Source organism: Chiloscyllium punctatum, chromosome 52 (genome assembly GCF_047496795.1).
Source record: "Chiloscyllium punctatum isolate Juve2018m chromosome 52, sChiPun1.3, whole genome shotgun sequence".
In the NCBI taxonomy this organism is placed as follows: domain Eukaryota; kingdom Metazoa; phylum Chordata; class Chondrichthyes; order Orectolobiformes; family Hemiscylliidae; genus Chiloscyllium; species Chiloscyllium punctatum.
The window spans coordinates 18846839-18871723 of NC_092790.1; the positions used below are offsets into that span (position 1 = coordinate 18846839).

At 43.2% G+C, this 24885-nt stretch overlaps 2 protein-coding genes and 1 long non-coding RNA gene across 3 annotated transcripts; 1 reads left to right on the forward strand and 2 right to left on the reverse strand.

The window, feature by feature from the left end:
* The first annotated feature begins 5887 nt into the window (after positions 1-5887).
* Positions 5888-19145, forward strand: LOC140470848 (uncharacterized). Its single transcript, XR_011956752.1, has 4 exons — positions 5888-6013; positions 6664-6715; positions 10528-10609; positions 18708-19145. It is a non-coding gene; the product is annotated as an uncharacterized lncRNA (long non-coding RNA).
* A 448-nt stretch (positions 19146-19593) lies between these two features.
* LOC140470829 (histone H3) lies at positions 19594-20845 on the reverse strand. The gene has a single exon (XM_072566811.1). The coding sequence runs from the start codon at positions 20828-20830 to the stop codon at positions 20420-20422; it is 411 nt and encodes a 136-aa protein (XP_072422912.1). The 5' UTR covers positions 20831-20845; the 3' UTR covers positions 19594-20419.
* A 111-nt stretch (positions 20846-20956) lies between these two features.
* LOC140470837 (histone H4) lies at positions 20957-22240 on the reverse strand. Its single transcript, XM_072566817.1, has 2 exons — positions 21326-22240; positions 20957-21067 (listed from the first exon to the last, which is right to left on the reverse strand). The coding sequence occupies exon 1, from the start codon at positions 22069-22071 to the stop codon at positions 21760-21762; it is 312 nt and encodes a 103-aa protein (XP_072422918.1). The 5' UTR covers positions 22072-22240; the 3' UTR covers positions 20957-21067; positions 21326-21759.
* Positions 22241-24885: the final 2645 nt, after the last annotated feature.

Genomic DNA, 24885 nt, shown 5'->3' on the forward strand with positions numbered 1-24885 from the left:
TACTTTTAGACTAACAAATATATTTTCTTCAAATCTACCTTTGGGGTTTAGAAGGGGAGCAGGGAGATAATTTGAATTGTGAATATTTTTGAGTTACATAAGAGAGACTTGGAAATATCATAATGTTAGCGGACAAAAACACAGTTACACAGTTACGTCAGACCTACCGTCCGCTGTTTGCCTACAGTCTCACTGACACAATATTCACATTCACACACAGTCACAAGCCAGAAAGTGTGGCAGGATAGAATTTCTCCTCCTTTCAGCCTTTGCTGCGGTGTCCAGGGAGTTAGTTGCAGTTCTTCTCCTCAGTAACTGTTACACTCTCATTAGCTCTACTGTTTACACCCTCAAGATAGCCAGTCGGTTTGTCAAGCTTAAGAAGACAGAACAGTGTGCACTGGAACAAGCCCTTCATGTTCATGCTGACTCCAGCAAATCCTGAATATTGTTTTGTCAAATGCTTCACAATTGAAGCTTTCATTTTGATATTTCCCTGCAGGTTGACTGGTCTATAGTTCCCAATTTTATGCCTACATGTCTTTTCCATTGGATTGCTTACACTAGCTAACCCCCAATATGAGTAAATTATTGCAGAGTTTATGGAATCTTGGAACATGACCACCACTGCATCCACTATTACTCAGTCCACTACATTAAATACTCTGGGAGGTAGATGATAAGACCTGGTGTTTCACAACCTTCAATCCTACCCACTCTCCCAACATCATTTCCCAGATAATACTGATTTGGTTCAGTTTTTCCCTCTCACTAAACTTCCAACATTACTACTGTGGTTAGTTGTGTGAACATCTCTGAACAGAGAACAACAGTATGTTAGTGATTTTTGAAAATGTTTTTGTTCCCCATTTTGAACTCCCCTCTTTTCTGTTGTAAGTAACACATGGTCCTCTTTACCAACCCATTTCTCTCCTTACACATTTATTAGTGCTTCAACATATTTTTTTCTTTAATGGCTTCCACAAAGTTATGGTTTTCTTCATTTGCTCTTTGTTAATCAAATCCCTTTTTGCTGTCATTTGCTGAATTTGGATGTTTGCAGCCTTCACGTCTTTTGCTAAATTTCTTCCCAAGTTGTAGGCCTTTTCATTTGACCAAAAACTATCTTGAATAGCCGTTTCAAGTTTAACAACATCCTTTCTATAGGAGATAGACCAGAATTGCACATAGTTTATGCCATTTTTGGAATATTATGTTCTATACACCCACAACATATTCTCTGAAGTCACATACTCAAAGCTCTGAACAGTAAAGAGAAAATATCAAATGCCTTCCTTGCTATCCTATCTAACTATAACTCCACTTTCAAGGAACAATGAACCTGCATTCCAAGGTCTCTTTGTTCAGCAACACTCCACAGGACCTTACTATTAAGTGTGTAAGTCCTGCCCTGATTTGCCTTTCCAAATTGCAGCAGCTCATACTGATTTAAATTGAACTCAATATGCCACTCCTGGGTCCAATGGCCCATCTGATCAAGAGCCTGCTGTATTCTGAGTAGCCTTCTTTGCTGTACACTACACGTCCAATTTTTGTGTAATGTGCAAACTTACTAACAATATGTGCAGCTTCACAACCAAATGATTCATGATAATGTGGAGGTGTGGGTGTTGGACTGGGATGTGCAAAGTTAAAAATCACACACCACCGGGTTATAGTCCAACCAGTTTCTTTGGAAGTACAAGCTTTCAGAACATAGACACCTGACGGAGGGACAGCACTCCGAACGTTTGTATGTCCAAATAACCTGTTGGGCTATAACCTGGTGTTCTGTCATCTTTTAACTAAAATGGTTTATATAAATGATGAAAAGCAGTGGACCCAGCATTGATCCTTGCAGCACATCACTTGTCACAGGCCTCCAGTCTGAAAAGCATCCCACCACCACCACTCTCTGTCTCCTACCTTCGAACAAGTTCTGTATCCAAATGGTTGGTTCTCCCTGTACTCCATGTGATCTAATCTTGCTAACCAATTTCCAATGGGGAACCCTGTCAAATGCCTTACTTGAAGGCCATATAGATCACATCCACCACTTTTCCCTCTTCTTCACCAATTCAAAAAAACTCAGTCGAGTCAGAGATACATGACTTCCCACGTAGAAAGCTACGTTGACTCCCCATAATCAATCCTGGCCTTTCAAAAATATGTAAATCCAGTCTCTCAGAATCTCTTCAACTGTTTGCCTACTGTCGATGTGGCTCAAAGGTGGTAGTGGAGGGTTGTTTTTCAGACTGGAGGCCTGTGACCAGTGGAGTGCCACAAGGTGCTGGGTCCTCTACTTTTTGTCATTTACATAAATGATTCGGATGTGAGTGTAAGTTTGCAGATGACACCAAAATTGGAGGTGTAATGGACAGCGAAGAGGGTTACCTCAGATTACAACTGGGTCTTGACCAGATGGGCCAATGGGCAGAGAAGTGGCAAATTAATTCAGATAAATGCGAGGTGCTGCGTTTTGGGAAAGCAAATCTTAGCAGGACTTATACACTTAATGGCAAGGTCCTAGGGACCTACGGGGCAACTTTTGCACGCAAGGGTGGTACATGTATGGAATGAGCAACCAGAGGAAGTGGTGGAGGCTGGTACAATTGCAACATTTAAGAGGCATTTGGATAGGTATATGAATAGGAAGGGTTTGGAGGGATATGGGCCGGGCGCTGGCAAGTGGGACTAGATTTAGTTGGGATATCTGGTCAGCATAGACGGGTTGGACCGAAAGGTTTGTTTCCATGCTGCACATCTCTATGACGTTCACTGTTCAATAGTTCCCTGGCTTTTCTTTACCATCTTTCTTAAATAGTGGCACCATGTTAGCCAACCTCCAGTCTTTTTGCACTTCACCTGTGACTATTGATGATACAAATACCTCAGCAATCACTTCACTAGCTTATCACCGTGTTTCACGGTACACCTGATCGGGTGTGCTTTATCCACCTTTTCCGTTTAAAAACATCCAGCAGCACCTCCTCTGTATTATGGACATTTTTCAAGCTGTCACCATCTGTTTCCCCACATTCTCTCTCTTCCAGTTCCTTCTCCTCAGCAAGCACTTGCTTGGTATCTCCCACATTTCCTGTTGTTCCACATATAGGCTGCCTTGCTAATCTTTTCTGGGCCCTATTCTTTCCCTGGTTACCCTTTTGACCTTCATGTATTTCTAAAATCTATTTGAATTTTCCTTAACACTATTTGCCAAAGCTATGTCATGTCCATTTTTTGCCCTCTTGATTTCCTTCTTAAGTAGATCCCTACTGCCTTTATACTCTTTGAAGGATTCGCTCAACCTCTGCTGTACTTAACTAAAATATGCTTCCTTCTTATTTGGACCAAAACCTCAACTTCTTTTCTCAGCCAGCATTTCCTACACCTACCAGTCATGCCTTTCACCCTAACAGGAACATACTGTCTCTGGATCCTTGTTTTCTCATTTTTGAAGGCTTCCCATTTTCCAGCCATCCCTTTGCCTGTGAACATCTGCCCTCAGTCAACTTTTGAAAGTTCTTGCATAATACTCTCAAAATTGGCCTCCCTCCAAATTAGAAATTTAACTTTTAGATCTCGACTATGCTTTTCCATCACAGTTTTAAAACTATTAAAATTATGGTCGCTGGCCCCAAAGTGCTTCCCCACTGAAGCATCATTATATCTCAAGAGTAGATCAAGTTTTGCACCTTGTCTAGAAGGTACATTCACATACTGAATCAGAAAATGTTCTTGTACACACTTAAGAAATTCCTCTCTGTCTAAACTATTAATAATATGGCAGCCCTAATGTTTGGAATGTTACAATCCCTCACCATAGTCACATCATTATTCCTGCAGATGTAAGATCTCCTGACAAATTTGTCTCTCAATTTCCTGCTTACTGTTGGGGCATCTACAGTCCAATCCTAATAAGGTGATCAAACCCTTTCTTATTTCTCAGTTCCACCCAAATAACTTCCATGGATATAAGCCCAGGAATATCATCCCTAAGTAAAGGTGTGACCTTATCTCTTACCAAACATGTCACTCCCCATTTTCTCTTGCTGACCCCTCCCCCCATCCTTCCTGTAACATTTGATTCCTGGAACATTAAGCTGCCAGTTGTGTCATCCCCGAACCATGTCTCTGTAATCGCTATGCTATCCCAATTCCAATCCCATTTTCCTCACCATGTCCTGAGTTCATCGTCCTTCCCTGTTTGGCCTCTTGCATTGAAATAAATGCAAGTTAAGTAATCAATCCTATCACATTCTCTGCTATGTTCCTGTCGGCCATGGGTGTTTGACTTACTGATTACAAGTCTCAGATTGATCTCTTTTTTTCACTATCTCCCTGGTTCCCACTGACCTCCCCCCACCCCCACACCTTACCAGTTGAACCCCTCCCCAGCAGCTCAAGGAAATGTCCTAACCAGTGTATTAGATCCCTTCCAATTCAGGTGCAATGCTTCCTTTTTATACCTGTCATTTCTTCCCCACAAGATATTCCAATGATCCAAAAATGGGAACACCTCTCCCCTGCAACAGCTCCTGAGTTGGGCATTCCTCTGCCGTATCATTTTATTCCTTCCCTCACTCGCTTGTAGCAGTGGGAGTAATCTAGATATTATTACCGGAGAGGACCTCTTTTCTAAATTCTTGCCTCTCTTCCTTATTCTTCCTTCGGAATCTCATCCCTTTCCCTTCCCATGTACTTGGTTCCAATCTGTACTCCCCTTTGTGAATATCCTGCACTCTCTCCAAAATATCCTTGATCCTGGCACCTGGGAGGTAACACACTCACTATCGGCCGGGGAGACGTCTGTCTAGGCCGCTGACAAAGAGATTTTAGTTTTGTAATTTGTAAAAGGAAGACCTTCCAAGTCGCAACTACTTCCATCTAAAAGGATAAAGGCAGCTGATGTCAGGGAATACCGCCTTGAAATCGGACAAGTTCCCTTCCCAAGACACTCACCATGCTGACTTGGAAATAAAACCACTTTCTTTCACTGTCACTGGATCAAGACCCTGGAACTCCCTGTTCATGACATTGTGGGCAGCACATGGACAACAGCTGTTCCTGAAGGTAGCTGACCACCCCCTTCTCAAAGGGATGGAGAATAAATGCTCGGCTCAGCCAGCGACATCCACGTTCCAGGAGTGAATAAACAAAAACAGCTGGGGTCTCTCGTTGTGGCATCCATCACAAGGTTTCTGTCTGCAGCATACCTGACACTAAAATCTGTCATCCACGACAAACTAAATCGAGTCCCAGGGGTGTTGTTGCACACCTGGTCTGACTTTTCCACAGGTCTCCTGACCCAGAAATAAGCACTGACACTGTGATGCAACACTCTCTCCATCAGTTATTTTCTGCCTTCGTAAGAATGTTCCACTTATTCCATCTGTATGTTACTTTGGGCAAAGAGTTAATATTTGTCGACAGGATTAAATACCACAGTTAACATTCGATCTGACCATATGTTATCGAATAGTGGAGCACAGGGCCGAGTGACCGCCAGTTTCCCCGCTCCCTGATCAGATTGTGAGAGATCCGGGAAGGAGCTCCATTGGAGTTTCATAAAGGGACAGTGTCCCAGTTTGAAAGTTCCCTGCCGTTTTCCCAAAACCCCAGCTCCTTTCGTCAAACTGGGTGAAAAGGGAATTAGGGAAACGACCAAATGCTCCTTGGATGCTGCCTGACCTGCTGCGCTTTTCCAGCAACACATTTTCAGAAATGACCAATTGATGTTTGTTTCTGGGAGGCATTTGGAGAGTAGCGCATGCGCGATGCTGCCCCGCCCCATTCTTGTTGTTCCTGACGAGGTGAGCGCATGCGTGAGGCCCTCCCCGAGCGCTTCCATCGAGGAGCATTTATTCAGTGAGTGCAAGAGGTTTGTTTGAAACAGACCGCAATGGAGAGATTAGCGCCCAGGGAAGGGAGGGAACAGCAGGCTCCTTCCAGCAGCACATCGGGATGGGAGTCTGGGACACAGAGGGGGCTCCGAGACTGGGATTGATTCGGGGTGAGTTCAGGGAGAACCGGGGCTGTTTGGAAGAGGCCGAGCGGAGCAGGAACTGGCCCCGGAACTTGGAGTGAGCGGGCTGGGGGGGGGGGGAAGAGAGAAGCCGTTCTCGGGCTGTGTGTGGGCCTGCTGAGGGAGGCAGAGCGGGAAGAAGCTGCTGTGGGACATTCTTGTGGTTTTTAATCCCCTAAACACTGATGGAAATTCATTGTTTGGCTTCTATTTCCAGCTGTTTGTTGCGAATAGACATTGAAGTAAAGGACAGCAGAAACAAATGTAATAATCCTGTGAAGGGTAAATATAGCAGGCACCGGGAAACGTCACAAAGTGTGTGAAATCGTGCCCGGTGTTCGCCTTTCAACAGTTGGGAGTTGGATATTGAGCTGTGTAATTATTACATTTGTGGAGCCGTGCATTTCTTGGTTAATTTATTTTTATCTTAGTAAAATGTTTTTGAATTTCGAAAATAGAAAAAGACTGGAAGGTGCTCAGGTCTCGAGTGGAACCAGGATCTGCTCTGTTCACCTTACCTTGTTCAAAAACATAGAATTATAATGATCATGTCCTGAATATTATTGCATTGATCATTTGATGTCTTCCTACTCAGCTGCTAGTGATGTACAGGAGCTCTCTCTTTTGTCTTTCTCCAGGCAAATATTTGATGGATCAACCAAGTGTGACCAGCTGCTTCTCAATCAGGAGGTATGTTACCACTGTCAGAGAGGAGAATATCCTTTCCACTGTCTGAGCTCAATTTCCAGAAGTACACATTCAATCCAAGAGTTAAACACAACTGACAATATATAAATCTATATTATTTCACCCTATTCTCAATGCATACCACCTCAGTGATGGGAAAATTCCATTATTCAAAGCCAATTATCATTCATAAGATTAGAGCAGGTTAGACTGTATGCTTATAATAAATATACATTTGAGCTGCATTAACTCCATGTGGGCATTTTAAAAGTTATAATCAATAATCAATCATGCTGTTACATTGTTATAACAAGTATGAAGTTGATATTGAGTGCAGATATAGAAGCAAAGTTGGACATTGAGTATCTGAGCAGGACAAATTTATTCTTTTGATAAATAGTTGTCCTGTGCAAAGACAATAATCAAACAATGTAAATTCCAAATGTACCTCTTGGTCAAGCCTTATCGACAGAGGATGCTTCAAGAGAGGATGCTTAAAGCCCATTCACACATGTGCTTACACATCTGTCTCTGTCTGTCTGTTTCTCAGCCTGGTATTGATGAAAATACACTTTATCCACACTCCCATTCTGGTTGAGGGCCTGAGTAATGCAGAAGCATTTCCACACTTTTTAATGTATGAAACACTGATTGATAAGACATTAAACCCACCTCATAAATTGCATCAGGTTATGACATGCAGGACTGGAAGCACAAAGAGACATACAATGTGGTGTGATATAGACCAGTACCACTCTTCAAAGTGATACAGATTGGCAGCACAACAGAAAACTCACTCACATTTAGCCAGTTAATGGTTAAAAGGGAGAAAAATGCAATTTAGGCCAACAAGTATTTCCAGATATGGACAGTCATAAATTGACTGACCAAATTATTAATCACTTCAGAAGATGTTACATTATCACAGTGCCGAGCAACAACTGACAAAGGCTACTGCGCACACAAAATGTAAAATTAAACCGGATATTTAATACAGTAAAATTCAAATTCTTTGCAAAGGTAAGTATTGAACCAACATTAATCCCTCAATCACACAGGTTTAGCAAACATTGAACTGGTTTATCCTACACGCTGCCTGAAAAAACACAACTGAACGTAGAAAGAGAATGGCATCCATATACTTGACTCGTCACTGCACATAGAGCAAAAGTGGTACTATAGGTATTCAAATTGCAGAACTAATCTCAAATTGGCATTTACACTGAGACACTGGCAGTGAGTGGATGAAGTTCAGAATGCCAAACAGTTATTACAAACTGGTATGAAGAACAGATAAAGAATAGAATGTCCCAGCACAGACACAACCGGCTGAATGTCCATACCAATTCTGTGATTGAGTCATAAGTCACAAAATGCGTACGCGTTTAAGGCCCAATCACAACACCCTAAGAACTGCTGTCACAGATATACATCAAGTCCTAAACTCTCGTATGGACACAACTGAAACTGACAGACATGGATTGATATCTGCTTTCTCATATTCACATTGCAGAAACTGAAAGGGAGAGAACAATAATCATGCACATACACATACGACAGGTACAGGTTGATAACTAGACTAACACATTCGCATAGCAAAACCTGACAGGTACAGTATGATAAATGAATATGCATATTTATGAACAAGAAGCTGGTAGATACAAATTAGTAATTGCACTCTCAGATGCACAGAGCAGAATCTGACGGGGACAGGTCAGTTAATAACTCACACATGCAGGTGGTAATAAATTTCAGAGAAAGATTGACAACTACACTCTCATATTCACAAAGCAGAAACTGACATGAATAGATTGATTATGCTCCCAATTTCAAATCACCTAAATTGACTTGTACACTTTGATAACAAAACTCGCACATTCACAGAGGAGAAACTGACAGAGATTGAAAACAAAACAGAAATTAGTGGAAAATTCACAGGTGTGGCAGCATTTCAGGTCAAGCGACCGGTCCTCCGAACTGACGGTGACAACGAAAATGCACACAATGTGGTCTCCTCTATGTTGGGGAAACTGAATGTAGATTTGGTGTCCACCTTGCAGAACACCTACATTCTATCCATAATGCTCCTCGGATGCTGCCTGACCTGCTGTGCCTTTCCAGCACCACTCTAATGTTGCTCAACTTTTAATGTTAATCTCTCTCTTTGCAGCTTTAATACTGTATTGCGGATTCTGTTGTATTACCCTGATGCATTTTGTATGTTATTATCTGCCTGTAAAGTGCACAAAACAATACTTTCCATTGTATCTCAGTGCATGTGACAATAATCAGATCAAATCAAATGGATAACTATACTCATATATTCATAAAGTAGAATCTGAGAGGTACAGGTTGATAACTACAGTCGCACAAACTGACAGGGGAAGATTAATAAATACACTCAAACACTGACACTACAGAGCCTGACAGGGAAAGATTGATAACTGATCTCTCACCGTCACAAAGCAGAAACTGATTGCGACAGATGAAATCTCAGCTCACACAGTCACATAGTAGAAACTTGGAAGGATTGACAATTACACAAACGTATTCACCAAGCAGAAACTGACAGCTACAGATTGATAACTATATTTATCTATTCACACAGCAGAGTCCAAAAGGCACAGATTGACAATTATACTTACTTTGACAAAGAAGAAATTGACGACAGTTAGAGAGTGATAACTATACTCCCACATTCGCGTCACTGAAACAGACAGCTAGTTTAATTAATACACCCACATTCACAGAGCAGAAGCTGATGGGTACTGATCAATAACTGTATTCACATATTAACAGGGAAGAAACTGAGAGAGACAGGACACTGTCAATTGACATAGTAGAAACAGATTGACAATGATACTCTGGGGTCAAATAGCAAAACCTGACAGACGCTGTTTGATAATTGCACTCACGGATTGATTTCGCTTAAACTAACAGGTAGAGATCAATATCTACATTCTGACAGAATAAACTGATGGGAACAAATTGATGACTGCATTTAATATTCGTACAGCAGAAACTGACAGGTCAAGACCAATATCAAAACTCACATTCTCATAGCTGAAACTGACAGGTTCAGGTTGACAACTGCACTCTCAGACACACAGCAGAAACTGTTCGGGACACACATATTCGCTGGGCAGAAACTGACAGGTATATATTGATAACTAAACTCGCATATCCACATCAGAGAAACACATAGGGACTGATTCTATTTATTGAAAATGAATGAAATCTATTTATCAACCAGTCCCTGGCAGCTTCCTCTATGTGGACACACAAGTTCAGTTATCAATCTGCACCTGTCAGTTCATGTTCTGTGAATGTATGAGTGTAGTTATCAATCTGTCCCTATTTGTCTTTGTGATGAGAAAATGTAAATATATTTACCAGAGAGTGACAGGGACAGATTCATAACTGCATTCACTCACCTGTATGCACAGATTATACTGAAAGTAATTATCAAACTGTAATTATCACTCAGATATTCACAGAGCAGCATTTAACAGGTACATCTTGATAATTGTTCTCACATATTCACTGGGGAGGAACTGACAGTTATGGATAGATGGGGAATTTGTCATATCCAGACACACACTGGCATCAGATTATCACATTTGTAGAGGTGTTGGTTAGTATCTGGTTCTCAGTGAATTGGTGCAGAATTTTTTTTAATATACAGTCACTAAAGAGCAGCTCAGGCCAAGAATAGAATCAGCCTGTTGGAATTGCTGTCTTGAAGGAAAAACAGCCTAATGATTATTAAATTATTTCATTGACTTACAGACTATGTCTCTTCTGTCTTCTTCCAGACAATTACTTGAAGGACCAGGACCGTGTAATATGTCCTCAGTACAAAGCCAAGTGTGATCATTTTCTTCTAACAAGCAACAGGTATGTTACTGCAGTCAGACTGAAGAACATCCTTTCCACCATAACAGAGCAGATTGACTTAGACACATGTTGGCTCAATTTCCAGAGAGAAATTTTCAAATCAAGAGTCAACTACCTCGGAGGAATTAATTTTCTTTTCTCTCTGTCTTTATGTACATCACCCCATTTGCCAATAATTGTTATAATTCACAGCCATAGAGTTATAGAGATGTACAGCACAGAAACAGACCATTCGGTCTGACTCATTCATGCCAACCAGATATTCGAAAATAATCACGTCCTATTTGGCAGCACTCAGTGCCGTTTGCCAGCACTTGGCCCATCTCCCTCTAAACCGTTCCTATTCATGTACGCTTCCAGATGCCTTTAAATGTTGGAATTGTTCCAGCCTCCACCACTTCCTCTGGCAGCTCATTCCATACACACACCACCACCCACATAAAAAAGTTTCCCATTACGGGCAAGATTTAAAAGTGACCTCTGACCTGAAACCTATGCCCTCCAGTTCTGGGCTCCCCACCCCAGGGAAAATACCTTATTTATTTAGCCTATGTCCTCTTGATTTTATAAACCTCAGCCTCTGATGCTTCAGGGAAAACAGCCCTAGCCTGTTCAGCCTCTCCTTCTAACTTAAATCCTCCAACGCTGGCAACATCCTTATTAATCTTTTCTGAACCCTTTCAAGTTTCACAGCATCCTTCTGAGAGGAAGGAGACCAGGACTGTATGCAATATTCCAACAGTGGCCTAACCAATGTGCTGTACAGCCGCAACTTGTACTCAGAACTCTGACCAGTAATGGAAATCATACCAAATGTTTTCTTCAATATCCTACCTACCTGCGACTCTACTTTCAAGGAACTATGCACCTGCACTCCAAAGTCTCTTTGTTCAGCAACACTCCCTAGGAGCTTCACATTAAATTCATAAGTCCTGCTAAAATTTGCTTTCCCAAAATACAACACAGCTCATTTATCTACCATTCCTCAGCCCATTGGCCCATCTGATCAAGATCCTGTTGTAATCTGAGGTAACCTTTTTCGCTGTCCACTACTCTCCAATTTAGTGTCATCTGCAAATTGACTTACTATACGTCCTATGCTTACATCCAAAGCATTTATATAAACAACGAAGAGTAGTGGATCCAGCACCGATCCTTGTAGCACTCCACTGGTCACAGGCCTCCAGTGTTAAAAACAACCCTCCTTTACCACCCTCTGTCTTCTATCTTTGAGCCAGTTCTTTATCCAAATGGTGAGTTTTCCCTGTATTCCATGTGATCTAACCTTACTAACCAGTCTCCCATGGGGAAATCCTCTTCGTTACTTATTCAAAAATCTCAAATTAGTTTGAGTGTCATGGTTTCCCATGCACAAAGCCATGTTCACTGTCCAGAATCAGTCCTTGACTGTCGAAATATGTGTAAGTTCTGTCCCTCGGGGTTCCCTCCAACATCTTGCCAACATTCACCAACCTAAAATTCCCTGGATTTTCCTTACCACCTTCCATAAATTCTAGCACCATGCTAGCCAACCTCTAGTCTTCTGGCACCTCACCTGTGACTATCAATGATAAAAATAATCTCGCCAATCACTTCCGTAACTTCCCACAGAACTCTGATCAGGCCCTGGGGATTTTTCCACCTTGTTGCATTTCAATATATATACAGTACTTCTTCATCTGTAATATGGACATTTTACGAGATGTCACCATTATTTCCCCACATTGTATATCTTCCATGCCCTTCTCCACAGTAAACACTGATGCAAAATACTCATTTAGTATCTTCTCCCATCTTCTGCAGCTCAGAGTTCTACATGAATGTATGCAGTTTTTGAGCAAAGTGCAATGTAACTCTGCAAGTAGAAATTCAACACCCAAAATATGTGTGCATGTGGGTGTGTGGTGAGTGTAGAGTGTCTTAAGTCTGTGAGGGAGTGCATGGGTGAGTGTGGGACCAGTTCCACCACAGAACACACCAGATGGCCTCCTTCTTTAGAGACCCCAATTTCCCTTCCCACTTGGTTAAAGATGCCCTCCAAAGCATCTCGTCCACATCCTGCACCTCCGCCCTCAGACCCCACCCCTCCAACCGTAACAAGGACAGAACCCCCCCCACCCACCCACCCACCCACCCACCACCAGGGATATATTTCCCTCCCCACCCCTTTCCGCCTTCCACAAAGACTCTTCCCTCCGTGACTACCTGGTCAGGTCCACGCCACCCTACAAACCCACCCTTCCATCCTGGCACCTTCCCCTGCCACAGCAGGAATTGCAAAACCTACGCCCACACCTCCCTCACCTCCATTCAAGGTCCTAAAGGAGCCTTCCACATCCACCAATATCATTTATTGTATCTGTTGCTCCCGATGCAGTCTCCTCTACATTGGGGACACTGGATGCCTCCGAGCAGAGTGCTTTAGGGAACATATTAGGGAACAAAACTATTCATTTAGCACTTCTCCTATCTCCTCTGACTGCACACATAGCTTCCCACTCCTGTCCTTGATTGGCCTGGAAGTTATTCTAGTCATTCTTTTATTCCTGATATAGCTATAGAAAGCTTTAGGGTTTTCCTTGATGCTATCTGCCAAAGGCTTCTCTTGTCCCCTCCTGGCTCTTCTTAGTTCTCTCTCTTTAGTCTTTCCTGGCTAGCTTGTTACTCTCAAGCACCTTAGCTGCACCTTCACGCCTCATCGTAACATAAGCCGTCACCTTCCTCTTGACAAGAGATCAACTTCCTTCGTAAACTACGGCTCCTTTGTTCATCCGCTTCCTCCCTGCCTGACAGATACACACTTATCAAGGACACGCAGTAGCTGTTCCTTGAATAAGCTCCACATTTCAATTGTGCCATCCCCTGTGGTTTCATTTCCCATCCTATGCGTCATAAATCTTGCCTAATCGCACCATAATTGCCTTTTCCCCCAGTTATAAATCCTGCCTTGCAGTATGTACCTATCCCTTTCCTTCGCTAAAGTAAACATAACCGAATTGTGGTCACTCACCAAACTGCTCACTTACCTCCAACACCTGGCTGGGTTCATTACCCAGTACCAAATCCATTGTTGCCTTGCCCCCTGGTTGGCCTGTCTCCATACTGTGTCAGCAAACCCTTCTGTACACATTGAATACTTCAGATGGGTCAATTTTTGTCCAAAGTATAGTATTTCCAGTAAATATTTTGAAAAGTTAAAGTCTCCCATAACAACTGTCCTGTTACTTTTATCCAGCATCGTCTTTACAATCCTTTCCTCTAAATCTGTGGAACTATTCTGAGGCCTATGGAAAACTCCCAATAGGGTGACCCCTCCTTTCCTGTTTCTACCCTCAGCCCATACTACCTCATTAGACAAGTCCTCATACATCCTTTCTGCCACTGTAACACTGTCCTTGACTAACAATGCCACAACTCCCCCTTTTTTGCCATATTCTCTGTTCATTCTGAAACATCTAAATCCCAGAACCTACGACAACCATTCCTGTCCCTGCTCGATCATGTGTTTGAAATGACCACAACATCAAAGTCCCAGGTACCAACCCATGCTGCAAGTCCACCCACCTTATTCCCGATGCTCCTGGCATTGAAGTAGACACACTTCAAACCACCTTCATACTTGCTGGCGCACTGCTGCGACATTGAAACCATATTTCTAACCTCACTACGCTCAATCACTGGACATGGGAACTACAATTTAGGTTCCTATTCCCCCTACTGAATTCATTCAAACCCTACTGAAGAACATTGGCAAACATCCCCTGGGATATTGGTACCCCTCTGCTTCAGGTGTAGACCACATTGTTTGTAGAAGTCCCACCTACCCCAGAGTAAGCCCCAATTATCTAGGTATCCAAAACTCTCCCTCCCACTCAATCCCTTTAGTCACATATTCAACTCCTCTCTCTCCATATTCTTCGCCTCGCTAGCACATGGCACGGGCAACAAACCAGAAATAGCAACTGTTTGTTCTAGCTCGAAGCTTTCACCCTAACTCCCTCACATTCTGCCTGAAATCCGTATCCCTTTTCCTTCCTATGTTGTTAGTGCCTATGTGGACCACGACTTGGGTAGCTTACCCCCCACTCCATGGGTCCCAAAAACACGATCTGAGACATCAGGAACCCTGGCACCTGGGAGGCAACACACCAACTTTCCTCCACTGCATGAGAGAAAATCAGAGTCCTTATGCCTTCCTCCTCCCCTCCGTAGAGTTACACAAGTGTCCCAATGATGGTGAGTACCATCACAGTACAGTGAAGGTTAATTGACACCTACCTTTACTTCAACAGTCTTCAAATAATTATATCACTGTGCACTGAAAAAAAATACCAATTATGACCTCGATCAGGTGGATCAATGGGCCACGAAGTGACAGATGTAGTTTCATTTAGATACATGGGAGGACTTTGATTTTAGTAAGACAAACCAGGGCAACAATTATACACTTAATGGTGGGACCTTTGTGAATGTTGTTGAACAAAGAGACCACATCGTGCAAGTGCATATTTCCTTGAAAGTAGAGTCTCAGATAGACAGGGTGGTGAAGAAGGCCTCTGGCATGCTTGCCTTCATTGGTCAGAACATTGAATGTAGGATGTCATCTGGTGGCTGTGCAGGACCCCAGCAAGGCCACTTTCAGGAGATTGTGTACAATTCTCATCATCCTTCTACAGGAAGGATGTTGTTAAAGTTGAGATGGTGTAGAAAAGGTTTACAAGGATGTTATAGAGATATAGAGTCATACAACAGAGAAACAGGCCCTTTAGCCCACTAAGTCCAACATACACCAAACTGCATTCATCCCATTTACCTGCACTTGGCCCATAGCTGACTATACCCTGGCTTCTAAAGGGCATATCCAAATGCTGCTGAAATGCTGTGGGAGTATTCCACCACACACACAAGCATCATATTACAAACTTTACCCACCATCTAGGTCAAAATATTTTTCTCAGATATCCTCTTAAATGCTTTCCCTGCACCTTCAACTTTTATTCTCTGGTCTTAGACATAGCTGCCAAGGGGAGAAAGATGCACACAATCTACTCTGTCTGCATCTTTCACAATTTAGTATATCTCAGTCAGATCCTCCCTCAACCTCCTCTGCTCCAAGGAAACCAAACCTAGCTCATACAGTCTCCCCTTTGATGGAGACTTTCCAACCCACTGCATCCTCTCCAGCCAATCTCATCCTTCTAACTGTGTGGCAGTCAGAACTGCACTCAGTATTTGATCTGTTTTATGAAGTTGGAATAAGACTTCTTTGCTCTTATATTCAACAGCTCTGGTACTGAAGGAAAGCATTTTGTATGCCTTCTGTCTGCAATCTATAGACTTGTACACCAAGGTCCTTTTGTTCCTCAGTACTCCCTCAGGACCAACCCTTCATTGTGTAATTCTTTCCCTTAGACCTTCCAAAATGCACATTTATCAGGATTAAATTCCATTTGTCATTGCTCTGCCCAATGTATTCACACTGTAGCCTGAAACCATCCCCCTCACTGTCAACAACACGGTGTCACAGAACAAAGAACAATACAGGGCAGAAACAGGTCCTTTGCACTCCAAGGCTGCACTGCAACATTTAACACTTCCCCACAAAAAAACCCATCTACAGGCTTACTAATTATACATTCTACATTCACATCCAATTGTTAATATGTACTTAACAAACACCAAGGGTCCCAGCACTGATCCCTGTGGTACACTACTGGTCACAGGCTTCCAGTCACAAATGCAACCCTCCACCATTATAGTTTGCATCCTGTCTGCATCTCATTTCAGCTCCAGTTTGCTTGAGACTCCAAGAGCTGACTTTGGACCAGTCTTTTATATGGGACTTTGTCAAAGGCTGTAGGGGTGGCCTGTACCTGGCCAGAATAGAGTGGTCCATGTCTGTTAACACAAACTGGCTAATAAACTGGAAGATAGAATTAAACATTAACATGAAATGGTACACATTTAAATAGATACCCAGAGATTATTGGACGCAGAATAAGAAACTCTCATACTGGTCTTGTTATAAACATATGAACAATGAATTCAAAGTATACAATCAGACCAGAGACTGACCAATCCAGAAAATAACATACAATAATAAACTGTACCATAGAATGAAAGTTGTGGAAATTATCCAAACTGTTTTACAGTGTCAGAGACTGGCAACAGTGTAAAAAGTCTCACTTTCATTTACAGTACATAGAATTTCTCCAATGCAGATAGAGGTCACAGAAAAGAACCAGAATTGGCCTGCAACAACTTGCCAAAGCACATCACACCCAGATATAGGCCCTACCTGACCCCCATAACCACATCTTTACCATAGTTAACCCACCTAGGCTGCACATTGATGAATTTTTCCAGGGCAATTTACCATGCTTAATCCAGCTAAGCTGCACATGTTTGGACTGTGGAAGGAAACTGGAGCACCCAGCCAAAACTGTTATGAAGATGTGAGTGTACTGTACCTTTAAGAAAGTTATCAGCCAGTAGAACTACTGGACAGTACCAAGTGTTCTGGGGAAAAAAAGGTAACATTTGGTTGAACAACTCAAGTAGCTGTTTGGTTGCATTCGAATTGGTTTTTATCTTCAGCCAATCGGTTTAAATTATATCCTGAAGGTACCAAATTCCAAACCAGTTGATACTGAGTGTATTGACATTCTTAAAAACCAATGACACAATCCGATGCTCTGGAGGTATAAGACCTGGGAAAATTGAACAATTGGGAGGAGAATTGCCAAGCCCCCAGCATGTAAAAAGACTGCCTGAAAAATAGCTCTTTTGAAAGCACCTTTATCGATCAGTAACTAGTAAAGCACAATGCCCAAGAAGGACAAAAGACGACATGAATACAGCAAGGAACCGAAAGCTACTGGTTTTGAGATAAGTGTTGTTTTGTAAATCTTAATCAGGAGTTCTATTGGACTAGTATTATAGAAGATAGGTTAGAGGAAGGAGTTGTAAATCGTGTTAGTTATCACTCTGTTATACTTTAATAAATAAAGCTGTTAATCTTTACTTTAACTAATTCATGGCCGATCATATTTTCACAGATTACTGGATAGGATAAATCTTTTCTGTGTTGCTGGATTTAAATTAGCAAAGGGGTTTACCCTGTGCCATAACAAAACCAATGCAGACATGGGGAACATGTCTGTGTGCTAATTGCACAATGAGCCAAGGCTGGAATTGAAACTGGGTCCCTGGCACCAGTGTGCCACCTGACATGGATGGCAATAGATAAAATCTTATTCATGTTGAGCAACAGAGACTTGAAGTAAAAAGAGCTCCTGCAGTTTCTGGGAAGTGTCATCTTAAACAGAGCCAAATATTATAAGTACACTCACTTATTCACAGAGCACACACTGAGAGGTACAGATACTTTCAAATTCACTCATCCATTCTTTTAGTTGAAACTGTCAGGTCCAGATTGAAAACTGCACTCAAACACTCATACCTGTCAGTTTCTCCAATGTAAGATTTAAAACAAAGTTCTTATATTCGTCAAAAAAACTGACAGGTACATTTTGATAGCACACATTCTCGGAGCTGAGTACACACAGGCAGATAAAAATGTCACAGAATTCTCATTTTTCTTGTTGTCTTCTGCTTTGAGATATTTAAACTGACAAGTCTGAAAAGAAATTAATAACTGTAGTGTATATACCCTGCAATTGCATGACAAATGAGAGGCATAATTCACCTTTCATTTTATCTCTAACTTACTGTGTGCTCACAGATCATATACTGACAGATTCAATTACAGGTCTTTGTGACATTACAGGGATGGAGTAAAAAAAATTAATTTTATCTGAAAGTTAGAAATGTTGAAATATTTGTTCTCACATATTGAGACAGAAACGGAGTGAAAATAAGATTAGAAACAACAGACTGGCAGTTACAGAATGAAATACGGAGTTAGCTGCAAAACAATGAATTGTTAGGATACAATGCAACTATCCACTGGTGAGAAACTGACATGAACAGTGTAACATCAGCAGTAACATTGTTATTGCCAGTTTCTGCAATGTACAATATATTGACCATTACCAGATGCTGCAGTTATAAATACAAACTTTCTGTCAATGCACAGACGCTGATATTCAAAGGATATGGGTGTGGAGGGGACGGAGTGACCATCGCTCAGGGCGGGGTGCTACCTCATATCCAGACGTTCTGCCGCTGCTGGATCTGCTAAAAAGTGAAGATAGTGTTCTTGAATTTCACAACCCAAAGGCTCTTTTCAGAGCCACTCACAGCATCTGTGAAAGGAGCTAGTCCGTCATCTCTGTCGGATTTATTTTACTTTTAATGTGGAGAAGCTTGAACTTTGTACCTTAGATCAGTCAATCACTATCACCTTGTGGTTTGGACATGCTGACGTTGGACTGGGGTGTACAAAGTTAAAAATCGCGCAACACCAATTTATAGCCCAACAGATTTATTTGTATGCACTAGTGTTCGGAGCTTTCATCACGTAGAACAGATCGTAAGACAGAATTTTTCGCAAAAGTTTATAGTGTGATTTATCTGAAACCATCTATTCAAAAAAAACCTGCATTGTTTCTTAATCTCTAATCTTTATGTTGATCTCTAATGTTGATTTCAGTTTTTGCAAGTAAATCGCAGAACATCTAAATGTTACATTCTCAAGTGAACTTGCACAACTGATAATGCTTTTGAGGTGCAAGCTGCCCTGTGTGAGACTGTGCTACAATGGTCAGACTGATTATAATCTAAAGAAAATGGATTTACAGATTCTTACGTGGATTCATACAGCTTTTGAGCACAGGCACCCACTCTCATCCGCTCACACATACTATCCCTTACTCATGCGTGCACCTTCTCACAGGCGTATGTGTATATCCCTTTACACTTGCGCGTACACACACTCATACCGCGCCCCGCCCGGGCAAAGCACACACGGTGAATTTGTACTTGCAAAATGACAATTGACCCCGATCGTGTTTGACTTTGGTTTCACATTCCCTTTAATTGCATTAGGAAGAGCTGAATTGACCTAGTACAGTAAGCATACAGTCGATATAACAAATACTACTGAGCGGCCCTATCCCTCTGCGCTTTGTTCACTAGTGTGTTCATAGAGACAGAGAACATATTAAATACCCGTGAGTGATTTTTTTTTCAGCTGTAAAGGAGGAAAGGGGGCAAAGGTGAGATTGTATGAACTACACTTCTGTAATCGATAGACAAATCAACGCATTCTCATCTGTAAAACTTCTACAGGTCAGTGGGATTTTCAAATTTGAAAATGAGCCGTTGATCTTTTGGCGCCAATTCTCTCATCCCCTACTAGTTAAATCCTAGAATCTATTATAACAAAATCTGCGATCACTAGAGATCTCAGTAATTGGAACTTGACTGCCGCTGTCTGTGACTTTGTTTAATTGACTCCCCATTTTATGCTGTGCACTTCCTAAAATACGATACCAATGTCTGCAAGTAACAAGTTGATTTCTTGGCGCCAAATCTTTCCCTTCCCCGAAGGGCAAGCCATATGAATACCAAGAGGGAGGGAGATTCGCGGAAATTTATAATCCACTACCACAAGGTTATGTTAAAATTATATTCACAACCTGTCATAATAAATTCTACGAACATAGGAGGTCTCATTAGTTATAACTTCACCGCCTATGTCAATATTGCTTATAACTCATTGCCTATTTATATCAATAGTAATGCAACCCATCGTTTCCTGCTCTCTCTGGATGGTTTAGTGGCTCTGAAAAGAGCCGTTGTGTTTCTCTCTCTCGGGGTGAATGTGCCGGGCCGGCCAGGCTCCGTTTAGGCGCGCTCCCCGCGGATCCGGCGGGCCAGCTGGATGTCTTTGGGCATGATGGTGACCCGCTTGGCGTGGATGGCGCACAGGTTGGTGTCCTCAAACAGTCCCACCAGGTAAGCCTCGCTGGCCTCCTGCAGGGCCATCACCGCCGAGCTCTGGAAGCGCAGGTCGGTCTTGAAGTCCTGAGCGATCTCTCGCACCAGCCGCTGGAAGGGCAGTTTGCGGATCAGCAGCTCGGTGGATTTCTGGTAGCGGCGGATCTCCCGCAGAGCCACCGTGCCGGGCCTGTAGCGATGAGGCTTCTTCACTCCGCCCGTGGCCGGAGCGCTCTTGCGGGCCGCTTTGGTCGCCAACTGCTTGCGGGGAGCTTTCCCTCCGGTGGATTTGCGCGCTGTCTGCTTGGTTCGGGCCATTCCCTTCACACAGCTTACTGATGCTCTCAATGCTGAGGCTGCTGCGGGACTGCCTATTTAAGGGAATGGAGAGCCCGCCCTAGAGCTGGGATTGGATACAACCCTATCCTTCAACACAGAGAAACAGCTTCGGAAGGTACAGAAAGGGCAGGAAAAGAATTGTTGGAATCTGATTGGGTAACGTGAAATGACAGTTGGCCGATTTCAAAATGCCCGCCGAATTCACCCTCTCAAACCCTGAAATAAAATAACATATGAAGATATATTACGCCAATCGTCCGCAACGATACTTTAATCGATACCGATTAAAGCCTAGTTCGCTATTAGCGCAGACAGGAGGCGGGATCTGTCTGTAACAGGCAGGAGGAAAGGCTGGGTTTAAAACAGCCCAGACAAACTGAACAGCCGAACGTCTACCGGCCGCGAATCAATCTAAAGAACTCCGCCGATTTAAACATCTTGAAATTGTACCACGATAAAATTACGGAAGCTCACCGAATCAATATTTTATTTCAACCAGATCATAATCAGCCGAAACACAACTTAATGGCTGCCTGAAAAGTCTGTAACAGGCACATGGAAGCCTTTGCCCGAAACGTCGATTTCGCTGCTCGTTGGATGCTGCCTGAACTGCTGTGCTCTTCCAGCACCACTAATCCAGTATTTGCTTTCCAGCATCTGCAGTCATTGTTTTCACCACATGGAAAGAGCAGGCTATGAAAAAATCCTGCTGTGTCCCAGCATCAAAACTCATTAAAGTATCGTTTCTGAAAAGGTCATGTCTGGGAAAAATGACACGTTATAGAACCGTTACACTATCCCCTCCCAATATGCTACCTTCTCCGTCCTCAGGTCTCCGCTCTCTATCGGAGGGTTTGGGTGGCTCTGAAAAGAGCCTTTGGGTTCGCTGGAAAAGGGTCGCTTTATGCTCAGCCGCCGAATCCATAGAGAGTGCGGCCCTGGCGTTTCAGAGCGTACACCACATCCATGGCGGTGACCGTCTTGCGCTTGGCGTGCTCAGTGTAGGTGACCGCATCCCTGATCACATTCTCCAGGAAAACCTTCAGCACCCCGCGGGTCTCCTCGTAGATCAAGCCCGAGATGCGCTTGACCCCGCCACGGCGAGCCAGGCGCCGGATGGCTGGTTTGGTGATGCCCTGGATGTTATCACGGAGCACTTTGCGATGCCGCTTCGCTCCGCCTTTTCCCAGGCCTTTGCCTCCTTTACCTCTTCCAGACATCACGTTTCTTCACTCCAATCGCTGCTGAATGAGAGCCGAGCTGCCTCCCCTTACCTTTTTTATACAACCCGGCCGGACCTGGCTGAGAAAGAGCTGACAGAGAGTGAGGGGCGGGTCCGGAGAGGAAACTGAGTGACAGACAGAGCAGGGAAATGGCTTTGATCATCCAGCTCCGCCTCCAGCTCACCCCCGCCCCAACTGTATCTGGGACTGAACCTTTTCTCCCCAAGGTAAAAACAATGACTGCAGATGCTGAAAACCAAATACTGGATTAGTGGTGCTGGAAGAGCACAGCAGTTCAGGCAGCATCCAACGAGCAGCGAAATCGACGTTTCGGGCAAAAGTCCTTCATGAGCGCATGCGTGAGGCCCTCCCCCAGCGCTGCCATTGAGGAGCATTTACTCAGTGAGTGCAAGAGGTTTGTTTGAAACAGACCGTAATGGAGAGATCAGCGCCCAGGGAAGGGAGGGAACAGCAGGCTCCTTCCAGCAGCACATCGGGATGGGAGCCTGGGACACAGAGACCGGGATTGATTCAGGGTGAGTTCAGGGAGAACCGGGGGCTGTTTGTAAGAGGCCGAGCGGAGCAGGAACTGGTCCCGGAACTTGGAGTGAGCGGGCTGGGGGGGAAGAGAGAGGCCTTTCTCGGGCTGTGTGTGGGCCTGCTGAGGGGGACAGAGCGGGAAGCTGCTGCTGTGGGACATTCTTGTTGCTTTTAATCCTCTGAACCCTGTTGAAATTTCATTCTGTTTCCCATTGTTTGTTGAAAGTGTGCAATCAATAGTGGAATCGCAGACCGACTGAAGGAATGGGATACCTCTCACAAAGGACAAACATATGGGTCTTGGTAAAAACATTAGATATCGCGCCGTTTTTCCTCTCTTCAACAGGTAGTATATTGGGAGTTGAATATTGAACCGTGTTAGCATCCCTGTGGTGAGTAGTCCCATTCACGGAGCTGTGCAGTTGTTGCTCAGTTTCTATGTCTCATTCAATTGGTATCGAATCATATGAAAAACAAACACAATCTCCAGACAAGGTGCAGCACGGCGCAACTTCTGTCCTGCTGATGAGCACAAGGAATCATTGAGTCATAGAGATGTACAGCATGGAAACAGACCTTGCGGTCCATTTCGTCCATGCTGATCAGGTATCCTAACCAAATCTAGTCCCACGTCCATCTAAACCCTTCCTAATCATACGCATATCCAGATGCCTTTTAAATGTTGTAATTGTACCAGCCTCCACCATTTGTCCATGCCCCTTGTGATTTTATGAACCTCTATAAAAGGTCCCTCTCCAGGGAAAACAGATCCAATCTATTCAGCCTCTGGTGCTCGTTGTTGTGGCTCTGTTCGCCTAGCTGGGAATTTGTGTTGCAAACGTTTCGTCCCCAGTCTAGGTGACATCCTCAGTGCTTGGGAGCCTCCTGTGAAGCGCTTCTGTGACGTTTCAATAGTGTAACACTACTATTATAGGGCAAGCCAAACAGAGAACAGCCAGGGAATTCCGAGAGGCATGGCACTCATCCACAGACTCTATCAACAAACACATCGACCTGGACCCAATATACCGGCCACTGCAGCGGACAGCTGGAACTGACAACCGGAAGCGGTAGAGACAAACCACTATAAATGCCGGAGGAAACATCACAGAAGCGCTTCACAGGAGGCTCCTAAGCACTGAGGATGTCACCTCGACAGGGGACGAAACGTTTGCAACACAAATTCCCAGCTCAGCGAACAGAACCACAACAACTGTTCAGCCTCTCCCTATAGCTCAAATCCTCCAACCTGGATGAAGCACATTTACATGGAGTTTATCTGTGACTGAGAAGGACAGAATTAATCCTTTACTGAATAGTTCTCAGACACAGAGATGACAATTAAATGTGAATTCCAAACAATCTCTGCAAAAGTTTGAGTTTTTCTCACTCCTAAATGACCTCCTAGTGGTAGCTCATACGCTATTCGACACCCCTTCATAACCCACTGGCAGTACAACTCGATAAACTTCTGCATATCAGTCTGAATATGTGATGGTCTCCATTTCCTAATTAAGATATTATTTCTGTAGATGCAGGAATAGATTCACATTCTTCTTCTGTGTATGCCTTTTGATACAATTGCTTTAAATTTGCTTAAGATTTAAGCTAAACATGCCTGCTTTATCATCTGTGTATTCCCGGTTTGTCTCAACCATCTGACCCAAGAGGGTCTCTGCTAATTTCACTTCAACTTTCTTATCTGTACTCTTTGATCTCTTCTGTTTCAACTGGTGACTGTGACTTTGTCACCACACAGTCAGGAATAATCCCAGGATATATGTCCAGCAATAATTCAGTTGCCTGAGTTTCCATTGGCTTTTCAACAACAGTAGCCAGCACTCCTACCGGTGAATCAACAATATCATTATCAAGGATAAATTATATTCCCGGAGCTGAGAGTTTGTCGATTACTCCGACCACAATTTCTCCATTCTAACCTCACTTCTCACAATTCAGCATTTCTTGTCTCAAAATGAATTCCCGTTACTAGAACCTTTTTCTGGCAATAGTCCTTCAGAGGTTCATATCTCCTCATCTTTTAGCATCACAGATTTAGAGGATCTTTGTATCTCTTAATGTTGTAACCACTTTACCTGCTCCTCCTGGCCTATGCGAGTAAACTTTATCTTCAGAGGTAGATGGTTTAAGAAGATCTGGTACCTCCAACCAGCTTGTACATTCTGGTGCAGGTTTCGAACCTCCATTGTGCTTTCTGTTACCTCTCCAATAAAATTATCTCTCCAATAAAACAGGCTTATCCTGTTTCCT

Bases quoted from the DNA above. Each gene is read 5' to 3' on its own strand.
- LOC140470829 (XM_072566811.1), bottom strand. From the start codon at position 20,830: ATGGCCCGAACCAAGCAGACAGCGCGCAAATCCACCGGAGGGAAAGCT.
- LOC140470837 (XM_072566817.1), bottom strand. From the start codon at position 22,071: ATGTCTGGAAGAGGTAAAGGAGGCAAAGGCCTGGGAAAAGGCGGAGCG.